The sequence below is a fragment of the Dama dama genome, chromosome 5 (genome assembly GCF_033118175.1).
Source record: "Dama dama isolate Ldn47 chromosome 5, ASM3311817v1, whole genome shotgun sequence".
Classification (NCBI taxonomy): domain Eukaryota; kingdom Metazoa; phylum Chordata; class Mammalia; order Artiodactyla; family Cervidae; genus Dama; species Dama dama.
Genome location: NC_083685.1, coordinates 125,369,761 through 125,385,004, shown reverse-complemented (window position 1 = coordinate 125,385,004; position 15,244 = coordinate 125,369,761). Strand labels below are relative to the sequence as shown.

The following is a 15,244-nucleotide window of genomic DNA, read 5'->3' as shown; positions in this document are numbered from 1 at the left end:
ATCCAGGCTTGGTAAACCCAAGTAAAGCTGACCAAAAAAGGGTTTTAAAAACCTCAGTACAAAAGATCCTCTAACACATTTGAAACCAAATTGTTTGTTCTTAAAAACACGGTACTAAGTGTCACAAAGCTTTCCCTCCAATCTACTACTAGAAAACACTCATGCCAAGGCCTGCAGACCCAGAGGAATCAGGACAGACAGAGAACCTGTTCTTCCAAAAAATAAAAATAAAAAGACAGCAGTACATAAAGTGCTTCTTTTTTAATGAAACAAATCCAAAAGATGTACAGTCAGGCTCAAGTTGTGCAGTTCACAAGCATGGAAAAAAACAAAGAAACAAAACGACAGAGTTCCGGGCAGACAGAGCTAACCCAGGACGAGGCTGGACTTGCCGCCAGGGGGGTTTCTCCGGGACGGCACAGGCGCCGGCGCCACGGGGCTGGGCACAGGGGCGGCGGGCACAGGCTTCTCCTCGCTCTGCCCCAGGCTGGCCTGCAGGTCTGTGTCCACGTTTTCTAGGAAAACAGAATGAAGTTAAGACTAGTAACTATTCGCAGTGAAGATGACGAGTCTAAGTTTTTTGGGGGAGCTTTTTGGAGGATGGTTCAAACCACGCCTAGAGCTATAAAGAAAAAAACAATTAGGGTGTGGCCACTACCCAGAACCGGCCACTGTGAGTGTTCTGCCATGTGTCCCCAGGTCTTTCTCTGTGTACGTTCTTTTCTAAATTACATAAATATATGGCGACTTAAATATTTTAAATGAGAACAGCGCAGATAAGCTCTAGGTCCCTGACCACCACTCCAGTTCTGGGTGGGTCTGCTCTCCCTATTCCCAGAGGCCCTACTACTAGTTGTGTGCATTCCTCTAGTCCATTTATTTTATGTAAGCTTTGTGTATTTTATTTCCAGCATATCACAGACAATCTTGTTTTTATTGTATTTAACATAATCGATATCAACTTGTAACTTTTGGAAATTTACCCCCACTTATACACATGGTCCGGTGCTTCCCTGCTGGCTCAGTGGTAAAGAACGCACCTGCAATGCAAGAGACTCAGGTTCAGTCCCTGGGGCGGGAAGATCCCCTGGAGGAGGGAATGGCAACCTACTTCACTCCAGTAATCTTGTCCAAGAGATCCCGTGGACAGAGGAGCCTGGGGGGCTAGTCTATGGGGTCACAAAAGAGTCAGACACAACTGAGCAACTAAATAACATACACATGGTCGTATTTCATCTTGCTTAATTCATTGCTTTCTAGTATATATACAGTATATATGATTAATCCTCTACTTGAACTGTGGTGTTGGAGAAGACTCTTGAGAGTCCCTTGGACTGCAAGAAGATCCAACCAGTCCATCCTAAAGGAGATTAGTCCTGAATATTCATTGGAAGGACTGATGCTGAAGCTGAAACTCCAATACTCTGGCCACCTCATGTGAGGAACTGACTCATTGGAAAAGACCCTGATGCTGGGAAGGACTCGGGGCAGGAGGAGAAGGGGACGACAGAGGATGAGATGGCTGGATGGCATCACCGGCTCGATGGACATGAGTTTGCGTAAACTCTGGGAGTTGATGATGGACAGGGAGGACTGGCGTGCTGAGATTCATGGGGTTGCAAAGAATTGGACGCCAACTGAGCAACTGAACTGACAGCCAAAAAGTAAAACCAATCTGACCATTCTGAAACTGTAATGCGTATACTCTGGAACATGGGCCCAGGGGGACACGCGCTGTCGTCTTCAGTGTGAACAAAGACTAGGCACCTCCTTCCACAGTGGCGGTACAGGTCCACTCTACGCCCACGTCGGAGCATCCTCTCCTCACATCTGTCCACTTCCCCCACTTGATAACCACCTCAGCTTAATATCTGCCTAAGTGATGGGTGAAAAAATATTTAATTCTGTGATGTGTTAATGTTTCCATGATTAACGAGTGAGGCTGACTTTTTTTTGAGGCTGACTTTTTAAAAACCATATAATATCCAGCTGTACAGACATTTATTAAAGACTCCACCCCCACCCACTGATGGTCAATTATCTTAATCCAGTTACTCCCATCATATCGACCCTGCCCTTTCCTCATTAAAGTCTTAAGAACCAGTGTTATTATCATCCAATGTCCTAGATACTGCTTGACTGATTCCCAGATTGACTTGTGAAATTCTCAACCAGCATATAGGAATCCTTAACCAAGTTGTTGCCACTGATTCAAATTCAAGAGTAACTGCAGAAGAAAAAAATGCATTATTTTCTGCAAAAGGTAATTTTTATGAAGAGTTTAATAGTTTAAGGTATATCAGACTAATTATTAATAATAGTAATAAAAAAAAGGCCAGGTCTCTTCATTTCAGTGTTAAATCTTAAATTCTGTTGCATATTCTAACACCTACCTTGCAATAATCACACAGAGGCACCTTTAGTATAAAAAAACAAAGATATTTATAAGACTTGGAAGAAAAACTACCTTAAGGTTTAAAGACATTTATTCCCTCCTAGTTTAGAAGTTTCAAAACCCTGGAAGCAGGGAAGCAGAAATACTGGTTATGAAATATGCTATGTAAGAACTTCATATGCACTCATATTAGACACCAATGCAAAGAACTAACTCCAAAAAAATTACTCATTAAAAAAAAAAAGTTCCTCATAAGACTAAACATTAAAGGTCCACATTGCTAAAACCACTTGTACTAAGTTTTCATTCAGCCGACTGAAACAGAGAAGTTCAAGGAGGAAGTCTTAGATCAGAAACATAACATCTCAGAAATATGCTACTGCTGCTTTAAACATTTCATTTCATGAATTTTTGGACTGTTCGATAGAACTGACTTCTAAGGCATATAATGTTCTATACTATTCAACTACAGGTAAAAATGTAGTACGCGCTTTCCAAGATGACGGCACTCAGTTATGAACCAAGGCTTGGCGAGAAAGGGTTACCCCTCAGCTTCCTGTTGCACAAGGAACAGAACCAAATGCATCAAGACAAAGGCCCCAAGTCCTCCGACAAGTGCCCTGAAATAACCTAGAGAAGTGTGTCCACTTTACTGCAGATACAAACAAAACCCAAGAACCCACATTTTAAAGCCATCCAAGATAGACGAACACAGACCATGACCTCAGCCTGAACCAGCGTATCAATCCAAGCTGTTTCATTTCTGCTACGAGGACACAGCCTCGCCACTGGCCAGGATCTAACTGAATTCTCCACCATCTGGGCCAACCAGCTGAGGAACACTTCAGACGGACACAAATGTTACCCTGCATGGTAGTTTATTTCCATAGTTTATTTTCATAAAGTGATTTTTAGATAAACAAGCTCATTCCTACCAATCTCATGTTTGCCTTTATCATTATGAACGGAGTCGCTCTGTCTTTCACAACCGGGCAACAAGAAGCCAAAAGAGAAAAAGGGGAGGGGAAAAAGCACCGATGGAGACTACACGACCGCAGGCCGTAACCTAAATGCTCATTTGTCCAGTCAGAAATATTCTGGCCAGAGAAGATGGAGAGTGGCTTGTTACTTCCTTGAGTCTGTGATAAGTACAGGAATTGAGAGTAAAGCCTTTAGAAACTTTTATGGGACTTGACAGAACTTTGTCTACTGAATCCAGTAATTTAAAGGATGTTTTTGTTTTTTTAAACAAAATTATGGTTTCTGCCATAATATACATCCTATATACTCTTTACTTGTCTGTCTTCTCTGGCACACCAGTAAGGTAACTGATCAGACACCAATGTCAGAAGAGAGAAAAAAACAACTCATCTAAGGATCACAAAATTAGAACCTCTAGAAAACACAACAGACTTGCCCAAAGGCAAGTAAGGACTTCTGCCCAAGCTTCCTGGACGTTCTCCCTCTTTCTTCAAGATTTCCAAAGTCCTCAGTATAGACAATCCTGTGTTTAATTATCCAAAAGATGAAGGCAGTATATCCAAGCAAGATCCGCTTTATTTAACTGAGCAGAACTGGTTGGCTTTGCAGTGAAGCTGCTGACAGAACTGGGGTAGACTTTTACTCACCAGACATGGTCTGAATCGTCATGCCCCTTTGTCATTTTATGACAGACGAGCTAAAAGTAGCAGCATTCAGGAGCGGAGAATAATCAGGTGCCAAGCTGACGATCGTTTAAAAAACACAAAAAGGAAGGACTTGTCATGTTGTGAATGTAGTACTTGTGCTACTCACCTGAAGGATGCATATCACTGAGCTGGGGGTTGGGGGGAGAATTTTTTCTTTTTTTCAGTTACAGCACAAGAGTTTTATTCGGCAAAGAATAGCATACCTTCGAGGCGTGAAGGCGGGCTGACCCCAAAGGACAGGCTAAGAGAATTAATTATCAGCAGGACAAATGACATATACTTTCATAACTTCAGGCTCTCACATACTGCTCTGGGCTCCCCAAATTTGTAATTCTCTTCATTGATCAAAATTAGTGAATAAAGATTAGCTGCCTCGTGGGCCTCCTGGTGGCTCAGTGGTAAAGAGGAGACCAGGGTTTGATCCCTGGTCGCGGAAGATCCCGCACGATGTGGAACAACTAAGCCCGTACGCCGCAACTATTGAGCCTGTGCTCCAAAACAAGAGAAGCCACCACAATAAGCCTGATCACCGCAACTACACAACAGCCACTGCTCGCTGAAACTAGACAAAAACCCATGCAGCAACCAAGACCCAGCATAGCCAAAAATAAATAAGTAAAATTGTATTTTTAAAAAAAGATTAACTTGCTTGTTATTATTCTTGTGAAATAAGGTCTGACATTGGAAGTATTTCTGAATACAAAAAGCAGCGGAATCAAAAAGTCTAGAATTTTTTTTTTTTAACCTCCAGAACAGTCTTTTTAAATGGAACAAGCTAGATAGAAACAAAAAGTAATACACCTTCAGTCCAGTGAGAACATAATCTGTTCGCGGAGCGAAAACCCAGGTAGAGTTCACAACGGTTCAGAAGATTCTCCTCCCCTCACGCCCAGCGAGAGACAACGAGACAACCAAACAGGAATTTCTATTTTCCTGGAAGACTGACTCGCCAAATGTAATGGCAGAAAAAAGCCTTGAGGAAGCGGCTTCGTCCCAGGCCAGCTGCGTGTCTCCAGGTCAACTTGAACCTGATGGCTGCAGGCCAAACAACGCGTAAACTTCACATCACATGCACCGGCAATTCTCTGGCACTTGTTAAAGAAGTGCCAATAACTACTTCAAAGATTTTAAATAATTAAATGATTACAGCTCTTTTCCACTTATAATTTGACGATGTGGGTGCTAACTGAAAATTTACACCTGCCCGCTAAAGTCATCATTCACAAGATCACAGGGTTACCGGTGTCTTGCTGAGTAAGCACTTCAGTGGAAAATCAAACTGTAAATTTAATGCTGAGGTCTGAGCTTGAGATGCCAGAGACGGTTACTAAGAAGCTCTCACTGAGTGTAACAAATACCAACCTGATTGACATCAGTCTGTTCTGAAAGTTTTAGGAGGTTTCCAGCCTTGTTCTCGCTGCCGGCCGTGCTTGCTAGCTTCCATTTTGCTTTCCTCTCCCCTGAGAGGATGGACACGGGCACCTGGGGCTCAGCCAGGTTCACTCTCCAGCCAGCGTCTTTCTCCAGGACATGACTTGAGTCAAAATTCAATCTATTCTAACATTTACAGAACCAGAAATTGGCATACTTTTTTCAGACATACTCACCATGAATGTCACCTTCTCCCTGGAAAAGAAAAAAGTTAAAAAACTTTACTTCAGATTTTAATTTGGCCACATACAAATAAAACAATCATAGTTCAGAGAAGTTACTGTCTGTCTGAAGATAGATGTCAAATTTTGTTTTGATGTAGTCAAGTTCAAGGTCAAGGTGCCCTTTACAATAAGCAGCCTCTATTCAACTTGGAACAATGCTACACAAAAATGCTATTGGACAAATTGCCCCAGTGCCAGTAACATGGTCAAAACACCAAAAAGCCTTCACACTGACAGTGATGACCTAATATCAGAACTTCAGAGGAGCTTTTATCAGAATGGGAAAGTGATAAACCTATCTTTCCACCCCCTTTCCTATCTTTCTAATCTAGCTGTTGAAGGGCCTTCATCAATTCCAAAGCCCTTTTACCGGTCTCCCCACTTTCAGGCGGCTCTTGTCTCCGTGTGCCCCAAGGTCCCCGCTTGGGGACATCCCACAGGCTTTCCAGACATATGCCTGGGGCCTAGGGGCCATGCTCACCTGCAGACAACCGATGGTAACACCATGCTACAGCCTCCTGCAGCTTAGCTCAACAGGCAATATTTGCCAACAACTAAAACAACCTTGAGCTCAGATCTGCCACTATGTGTGAGAGACACAGGAAGTGCGAGTGATCCGGTTTCAAAAATCAATACTGAAGGATAAAGACTAGCCCAGCTGGTAGCAGAGACACATGAACAGACCAAGGTCACATGAACTCATCTTTCTGATCTACTCTATCAATCTTCCATCACCAGTACAGCCAGTCCCTTTCCTAATTACCTCTCTATATAATAAAACTCCAGTGGATAAAAACCTAGTGGGAGAAAAAGTTCAGGGATGACTGGATAAATAATTTAATAGAGGCTCTTTGCCCTGGGTATTAACTCCAGGGATTGAGATCGTAAGCAAAGCCTTTAGGGAGTTAGGACAGACAGATGCCCTTTGAGAAACTGTTGCTAGAGTGATACTGATGATGATGGATGGGAAAGATTCATGGAAGTTACAGGAAAGTGATGACTAAGAACGATGCTTATGCCCCTGTCAGTGACCTCCTCCTTACCCCTGCCCCACCGCCCCACCCCTCTCCATTTATGCTATTTTCTCTTTACTCTGTATTTCTATTTACTAATATTGTATTTTTTGATGTTATAGTAAAAATTCAATAAAAATTTAGTGGTTAAGTGCAAATAAAAAAAAAAAACAAGCCCCAAAACTCCAATGGCAAGTCTTAATACAGTGGAGGAAGGGTGGGAGGCAGTGTGAGAATTTCATTTCTAAAGGGCGTAAACCTCAAAAAGCCTGTCTCTCCCCCTATATTGTTGCACTGACCTTCAGATCTAAGAAGTCTCCAGAGTTCGCTTCAGAAGAATTCCTTCTCTGGGGTCCAGATGACTCAGAATCTTCCCTGCCCCCACTAGACTTGGCACCTGAATCAAAATATACTTTCAGGAGGAATACCAGGGAAAGACCTAAATCAAGCCACTATTTAATGAGTTCACGTCACATGACAACATGAGCCAACAGTGTTAGGGCGTGACGGCTAATAAAAATGCCTCAGAGGGGCCACAAAAGCCAGCCTGATGGCTATCCTTGTTCTTAGCCACCACACCGACTCCCAGCGTCTCCCCTGTCTTAGCCCTCCATCTCTCCTCCCGTGACAAGCTTTAATCGTTTCCCATGATTAAGCTAGATGTTACTCGGCAGCACAAAACCAGCTGCGGTGGTCCTGCTGGGCCCACCCCTGACCAGAGACTAGCAGTACCTGCCGACTTGGCCCAGGAAGGGGGGTTTTCCTCAGGCGTCCCAAAGATGCTGGAGGCCATCTTGTTCCTCCTCACGGGTTGTTCTGTTGGTTCATCAAAACCCAACGAAAAATTGGATCCACCACCGGGAGGCCGCAAAACCCTAGAAATGATGGCGAAATGTCAGTTTCAGATCAGATCAAGACGTTTCCTGGTACGTGTTTTCAAACACCTTTCATTTTAGTTCCCCCGCCCATTCATTCCACACACACACACACCCTGACAAAAGAGAACTTAATGGGAAATTACTAATTGATTCCAATGTGGTATAAATTCAACGATGGACCGCACCAGGCAGCTGAAACAGTCCGAAAGCACCAACAGCAGGCTGGACGGCATCCCCTTTTAGGAAAAGGCCAGAGCCTAATGGAGCCTGTCTGTTGGGCTCAGCTGGACACATTCGCAAATTAGTTTAGAAGCACATCTTGTTATTTATTTAAAAAAAAAGGTTCCATTTTTATTTCCAACAAAAAATTTTAAATGGAAGAGTACACATGTAAAAATAAACTTGACCAATTTAGAAGCCCAAGGAAAGCTCGTAGTCGTCTCTCCCATCTCAGCATCATTCACAAGCCCTGTTTATTATACACGCGTACCTCGCTATTCTCACTAACCATCGTGCGTGACCAGTCACAAGGAGACAGTCAATCAAGAGTTAAGTGTAGGACTCCGTGACATGCTCTACACCCATGAACCTTTAGACACCATCTATAGCTCTTGTGTTTGACAAGGAAATATGGCACTCTCCCATTTCCATATCTTCCGGTTACAGGTTGACCAATTTGTCCCCTCCTTGAAAAAACTCAATTTAATTTGTCCTGTCACTACTCAAAATAGAAAATGGAGATGGTTTCATGGGAAGATGTGCTAACTACAGATTCAGTTCCTTTATGGTGATGGGAGTGGTCTATTTTTCTGTTTCTTAAGTCATTTTGAGTAAGAAACATTTCTCTAGGAAGATGTCCATTTCATTCAAGTTTCCAGATAAATCCAGTTGTCATTTGTAAACTCACCTCCTTACATTTGAAAGGAAAGGGAAAATTAAACACTTTAGGCATAAATTCTCTTCTAAGTACCCCTCCAGAGGCATCCCCAAGTTGTGATTTTTGTTTCATTCTAAATATTTTCTCATTTTCATTATTTTCTTCTTTGACCCATAAATTATTTAAAAGTACATTTGTAAATTTGCAAACATAGGTCTTTCTGGTCTGATTTCCAGCTTTTCTTTATAATACAGACGGGGTCTGTGTGACATGTTCCTTTGAAATGTGATGTGTTTTATGGCTTCATTTTATAAATCTTCTGTATCTGCTTGAAAGGAACATATACTTGCCAGTGTTCTATATGTATACTAGATAAAGCCTATTAATTGAGTTGTTCAAAATCTACTGATTTTCTTTTTTGGCTGCGCCACATGGCATATGGGATCCTAGTTCCCACCAGAGATCAAACCCGCAGCCCCCCACACACATTGGAAGCACAGAATCCCAACCACTAGACCACCAAGGAAGTCCCATCAAATCTACTCATTTTTAAATATGTTTTATCAATTACTGAGATTCTGTTACCAACTTCTACAATGGGGGTTTTGTCAACTTCTCCTCAGGATTCTGTCAAGATAAGAGCTCTCTCTCAAAAAAGACCACCACTGGAGTATTTTATTTAGTTCAGTAGGGAGAACTGTGATGGATTAACTGGCCAGTCATTTTGATTAAAGGAACAAACCAAATATATATTCCTAAGTCACTTCATTTACCACAATAAATTCCAGCTAGGTCAAATATTTAAATTTAAAGCCTAAGACAAAAATATTGGAAGAAAACACGTACAAATATGGTTCTAGTCATGAAGGCTTTCCTTCTAAGCCCAAGATGAAAGCCAGAAACCATGAAAAATGGACAGATTAAACTTGGCAAAAATACACATATTTGACAAAGGATAATAGAATTGCTTTTAAAATAATTAAAAGAATCATGAGAGAAATTAAAATGGACAAAAGGTACTAACAGACAATTAAAAAATATGGACAGTCTTTAAACATTAAAAATTCAAATTCACAAGCAAGTAAATGAAACCTAAAACAAAAGAATATATTTTTTGTTTATTAGCTTGGTAAAGATGAAAAAAAAATGCCAATTTCTGGTGTGAATTAAAGTGTGAGAATATAAATTTGCACAAACTTTCTACAGACCATTTTGATAAAATGTATCAAGTGTTTAAATTTGCATCTTCCGTGAACCAGGGAGGGGGTTCTACTTCCCTAAGTTTTCCTAAGTAGATAAGCAGACATATGTAAGAGCAAACTTGCAGACGCAGGCCTGGTTAGGCCTAAGCAGACAGAAGCAAACTGCTCGGACTTCCCCTCTCAACTGTATCTAGTTCTTACCATCTTCTCCAACCCAGTCAGGCCACATTCTTCCCTGTTCCGTGAACTGTTCTGCCTTATCTCCACCTCAGAATATTTACTCCCATATTTCCTCCTGCCCAGAGCACTTTCCACCCTTTCCTCAGTGACTGCTTCAAAATCCAGCCCATTTCTTAAAACTTCTCCTCCTCCAGGAAGCCCTCCATGACCTTGAGGAATAAGCAGTAGGACGCCGAGAGGAAAGAATGTTAGATACCCTCTCTTTCTGGTCACCAGTTCTTTCTGTAAAGGACCAAACTAATTATTTTTGGCTTGTGGGTCATTCGGTTTTTTGCAGCTATTCAGCTCCATAACACAGCACAGAGGCAAGCCACAGACAACATGAAAATGAATGAGGGCAGCTATGTTCCAATAAAGCTTTATTTACGGACACAAATTTGATTTTCATGTCATTTTCACAAGTCATGAAAGATATTTCTTCTGGCCTTTTTCAGCCATTTATACAGGTAAAAAGCAGGTGCCAGCTGGACTTGGCTATAGGGTGGTAGTACACTGCGCTTTGCTCTGTCTAGTTCAACAAATAGCCTCATTTTTAAAAAGAACAAAGTCAGGCCCGGAGAAGTTCTAAGTGAACTGCCCAACTTTAGTTAAGTAACAGAGCTGGGGCCAAACCCCAAATCATCCTCCCTGCCTGGCAGGCACATAAAAAGGGCTCCAAGTGAAGTAGGGGGAACACTCCATACCATTTTCTCTTTAAACTACAAACCTATATAGTTGGTGTTCTGATTGCTTTTCGTATTTTCTACACTGAATATATTTCTTATATAGGTCCTCTAGCATCCTTCCCTAAATCTAATATTCATGTCTCTCCATAGTAAAACTCAGTACTCAGTTTACACTAAATTAAAATGTCATTATTATTTTCCAGGGGTGGGGGAAATCCATTGTGTGCTTTTATAACATGTAAAACATTTAAAAACCCACTGTTTGTAGGTCTCCCATATTAAATATTCACTTAGATTAAATTCATTAAATGAATTAAGAAATCATGTTCAGGCATACCTCTTATAATTTGGGGTCTGCTAATAAAACTGTTTAATAATTAAAGATATGTTACAAATTCTTAATAGTCATTCTCTATGTTAAAGTTGGAAGTGACTAGGCTTTTATCATTTGTACCTCAAATCAACAGACACTTGCAATATTATAATCAAAATTAGCTTCCTTCAGAGACTTCCCTGGCAGTGCAGTGGTTAGGGCTCCAAGCATCCACAGCAGGGGGCGTGGGTTTGATCCCTGGCAGGGGAACGAAGATTCCCCCCCCAAAAAACAAAATTAACTTGTTTCACTGTCATCCCCTTCATTCCCCAGAGATTAGAATGATTTTCCTTACAATCATAATTAAATTCTCATGAATTATTTCAGCCAGATGAAAATCTTCAAAACCCTAATAGGCCAGGAATTTTTTTTTTTGACCTTAAAAAAGGAAAAAAGACACTACAATCCGATCACCAGCTTAAAAAAGAAAGTCAAAGCTCTGACCGGCCCAACTTTTTAAAGGTCTGTGTCCCTCTTGCAATAGCAGGTTCTACCTACTCCGATGACGTCAGTGTTGTGGAGCCCATTTGTAACAGCGAGACATCCCCAAACAAAGGATCTGTATCATAAGAGAAATTATTTCAATTTTATTTTCTAAGATCCTGCTATTCTTCCTGAACTATGATAACATAATCAGAATTACATATCTGAGACTCAACAAGAATGTGTCCATGAACTGCAGGTAGCAATTTTCAAATAATACTCTATTTCTTTCTTATCTCTTTAAATCCCAGAGTTCCCATATAAGCTTTGCAGATCATTCCCTACCAGACTAAATTTATAATGTGTTTATGGAACCAGGAAACTGTTACTGGAGAAAAGAAGTTTAAGAGAATTAGGTGAGAAGGAAAGGTAGGAAGTAAATAAAAGGACAATGCTACATAGAGTCTTAAGATAACAATATTGGAGGAAAACTGATGACAAAAGGGGGTTAAAACATTTATTTTGCAAAACCAAAAGTCATGTATGTCTCACATTTCAAAGCTACAAATCAAAAAACTAGTGTGAGGATTCATTTCACCTGGTTACTTAAATTCTTTATGAATTCGACACTAAACTGCACTCAACCCCAAAGGATAAAAACCTCTGATTTTTTAATAGAATGCTTGAGTTTTCGCATTCCAATCACTACAGTCTGGCCAGCATAAAGTTGACCTGAGGGCACAAAATGAAAAACCAAGGTTCAGTTTGTTCCAGTGTCCTCCGGAAAAAAAAAAAAATATATCTCACTGGAAGGATGACAAGAGAAGAGGGAGTGACCAGGGTTTGCATAGGTCTATCTACTCAAGTTCCCCTTCCTCCGAGCAGCACACTGATTTAGTTTTTAAAATCTTTCCTTCTTTTCTACATTTGAAAAGGCAACGAAGGAGTTGAAGAAGAATGTCATTTCCAACACTACCTCCTCGGCCTCACTGCCGAGGCCTGCTTTTTGTCCCCAAGGACTCCAGCCCCTAAGAGACACTGCTCTTCCACGGCTGTCTTCTTAGCCCCACAAAATGGCTCCCTTTGTGCCGCTTGCCCAGGACCCCAAGGCTGCCCACACATGACGGCGGGTCGTGATCAGTGAAGAAGAGAGGCTCAGAAAAAGTGGAATCTAAGCTGCCTCCACGCCTTGGGCAGGATCCCAGAGACGCCTGTGTCCCAGCTTTAAGAGCAGCCTGCGTGCAATTAGCCGAGACAATGTGGACATCTTCCACCGCATCCAGAGCCTTCCACCAAGTTAGACAAGGGCTCGGAAGAGAGGCCCTCCCAGTCCACACACCGTGCCCAGGGCCCCCTTGCCTGGCTGCAGTGGCATGAGTGGCCAGAAAGGCCCGGGCTGCGCAGGTGGAGATAGTACGGAAGAGACAATGGATGTCTCGGGCCCCGCCCAAGAACAGGAAACCTTCTTCATCCAGCCCGGGAACCCGGGCCAGAGGTGAACTCATTTGGCAAACGTCAAAGGGCGAAGCGAAAGAGGTGGGATGCGAAGACCGAGGTCCGAAGGTTTGAGCGCAGAAAACCCACTTGGAACGACACGCTTCCCCTCCCATTCGGAGGTGGGCGCGGGAGGGGAAGGAGCAGGGGTCTTTCCTTTGTTAGCGGAGGGGAGGCACTTGGCGGAGGGTTTATGGTTGGGTCCCGAACGGGGGCTGGGATCGTGACGACCAGCCCCGCCCGAACACAAATGCCACCTGCCAGGCGGACCCAAGTGGGCAGGAGCCCGCCGGACCCGATCGCTGCGGCTGCAGGATCTGACCGCCACGCCGGGCGCGGGGCCACCACCTGCTCCGTGTCTAGAGACACGAGCGCGTGGCCGGGGGTGGGACAATGGGGCCAGATCAAGGTGCCCCGAGGGCTACCCGCACACCTGGGGCCCAAGACCACCGCCCTGGAGGCCAGCCGGCCGCGCCGCAAAAGGCAGAGAGCGAATCCTCTCAGCATGTCCCGACTAACGAAAACCCGCCGCGCGGCGAGCGCAAGCGGCCCCGGCCCTTCCCAGCCCCTTGCTTCGGGGGAGGAATGAATGGGAGAGAAGCAGGAATCGGGCGGGGCCGGCGCGTCAGGCTCGCCGGCCGCACAAAGGCGGAGCCGGTGGCCGACCCCGGCCACTCGGCCGGGCGCGAGCGCAGCGCCCCGGGCACGTTACAGCCAACAACCGGCCACCAGACCCGCCCGGCCCCCTGGGCAGCAACCCTCACGCCCCGGAAACTCCTCGCCTCACCGGGAGCTGTTCCTGCTGTTGGGGTCGACGCCCTTGAAGGTGGTGGTGGTGGTCATGGCGCCGAAGAGCGAGGTAGGCTGGCGCGGAGCAAAGCGCTGAAAGGGTCAGGTCGGAGAGGCGCAGAAAAACTCTCCACCAAAGCGTCGGCGACCGCTGCAGGAGCCTCCGCCGCGGCTTGCCGGCCGGACCTCCGCTTTTATAGGGCTCCCAAACCCCCGCCCCCACCCCGGCGGCATTGGCCGATTCAAATGAACCTGTTCACTCCTATTGGCTCCCTGGAGTGCCAAGCATCCTGCGGCGTCACGACGGGCTGAGACGGGCCCTGCTCAACTTAAACCCGCCCCCTTCCTGATCAGGGAAGGTCTGGGGACGTTTCCCCTCCCCCACCCCCAAATCTCGGAGATGATTGGACAAGAGACAAACCTGTCCCGCGCTCCGTACAAGTTGTGCTCGCTGTCATTTAAAAAAGTTACCTTGATAGAAGGAAAAGCTCGATCTGGGCTAGTTGGAAATCGCAAGTTGAAGATAGGTTTATCTACCGTTCATTTATTTTGCCTTACGGCGGGTAGCAAGGGCATGTTCCTCAAGAGAGGAAAACGACTGCTACAAATCCACGTTTATTGAATACCTACTGCGTGTCCGGCCTGGAAAACTGACAGTCCCAAAGCAGCAGCACTATGAGTCAGCAACAGAAAGCACACGAAGATGATCCCTTGTAAAACGACGGGAAATTCTTTACATTTTAATGTTACTATTTAGCTGTAACGCGTGGTGCATGCACTAAACCAAAATTACAGTCGTTCCGATTTGAGGGCCGGTTCTTAAGGCTGGTTAATGCCAGGCTTCGGGGAATGGCCACATCCCTTGCTACTAAGGCCACGGGAGTAGTCCAGGCCTCTGCAGCTGTCATTAAGCCATTAAGTCATGACTCTTCCACCTGTCTGGGTAAATCTATCCCCGCAACAAATGCAGACACACTTGTAGGGCTCAGGAATGACTGTTTATAAGATCGTAATAGCAAAGTCTTGGGCAAACCAGAGGCGAGGCCTTCCCCGTCAGGCTATTTCCTCAAGGCAGATCTCTTTATTTCCCATAAGAAGTGAACTACATTCCTCTTTGTGTGGCCTCCTCCTTCCTGGCCATCTGTATTGGCTAACCACTCTCCTGGGTTTTCATGAAAGGCCAGAGACAAGCCCTCCTCTTCCAGAAGGCCTGGGTCATGTGTTTATGTGCTTACCACAAAAGCATGAAGCATACCACTTGTTTGGATTAAAATCTCTTTCCAAAGTCTGGACCTCAAGTTTCAAAACAGTAAAAACAACCCCCCCAAAAAACTCTTCAGGCCAACCTAGTGAGCATGCATCCCCTCTTCGAAAGTCAGTTATTAATTAGGAGGTAGTGGAATATGGTGATTGTGAGCGCAGGGTCTCAAAGGAGAAATTCAGGTTTGAATGTCAATCTTACCTTTTCTGAGCACTATTTCATTTGCAAAACAAGGATAGACTAGTATCTAGACTCCATAGACTTGAGAAGACTGGATGAGGTAATGGATGT

The 15,244-nt window shown here is 44.1% G+C and overlaps 1 protein-coding gene across 1 annotated transcript; it reads right to left on the bottom strand.

The window, feature by feature from the left end:
• Positions 1-246: 246 nt before the first annotated feature.
• JPT1 (Jupiter microtubule associated homolog 1) lies at positions 247-13,874 on the bottom strand. The gene is made up of 5 exons (XM_061144858.1): positions 13,691-13,874; positions 7,484-7,626; positions 7,051-7,148; positions 5,691-5,709; positions 247-515 (listed from the first exon to the last, which is right to left on the bottom strand). Exons 1-5 carry the CDS (start codon positions 13,744-13,746, stop codon positions 367-369), a joined length of 465 nt encoding a protein of 154 aa, XP_061000841.1. The 5' UTR covers positions 13,747-13,874; the 3' UTR covers positions 247-366.
• Between the last annotated feature and the right edge of the window lie 1,370 nt (positions 13,875-15,244).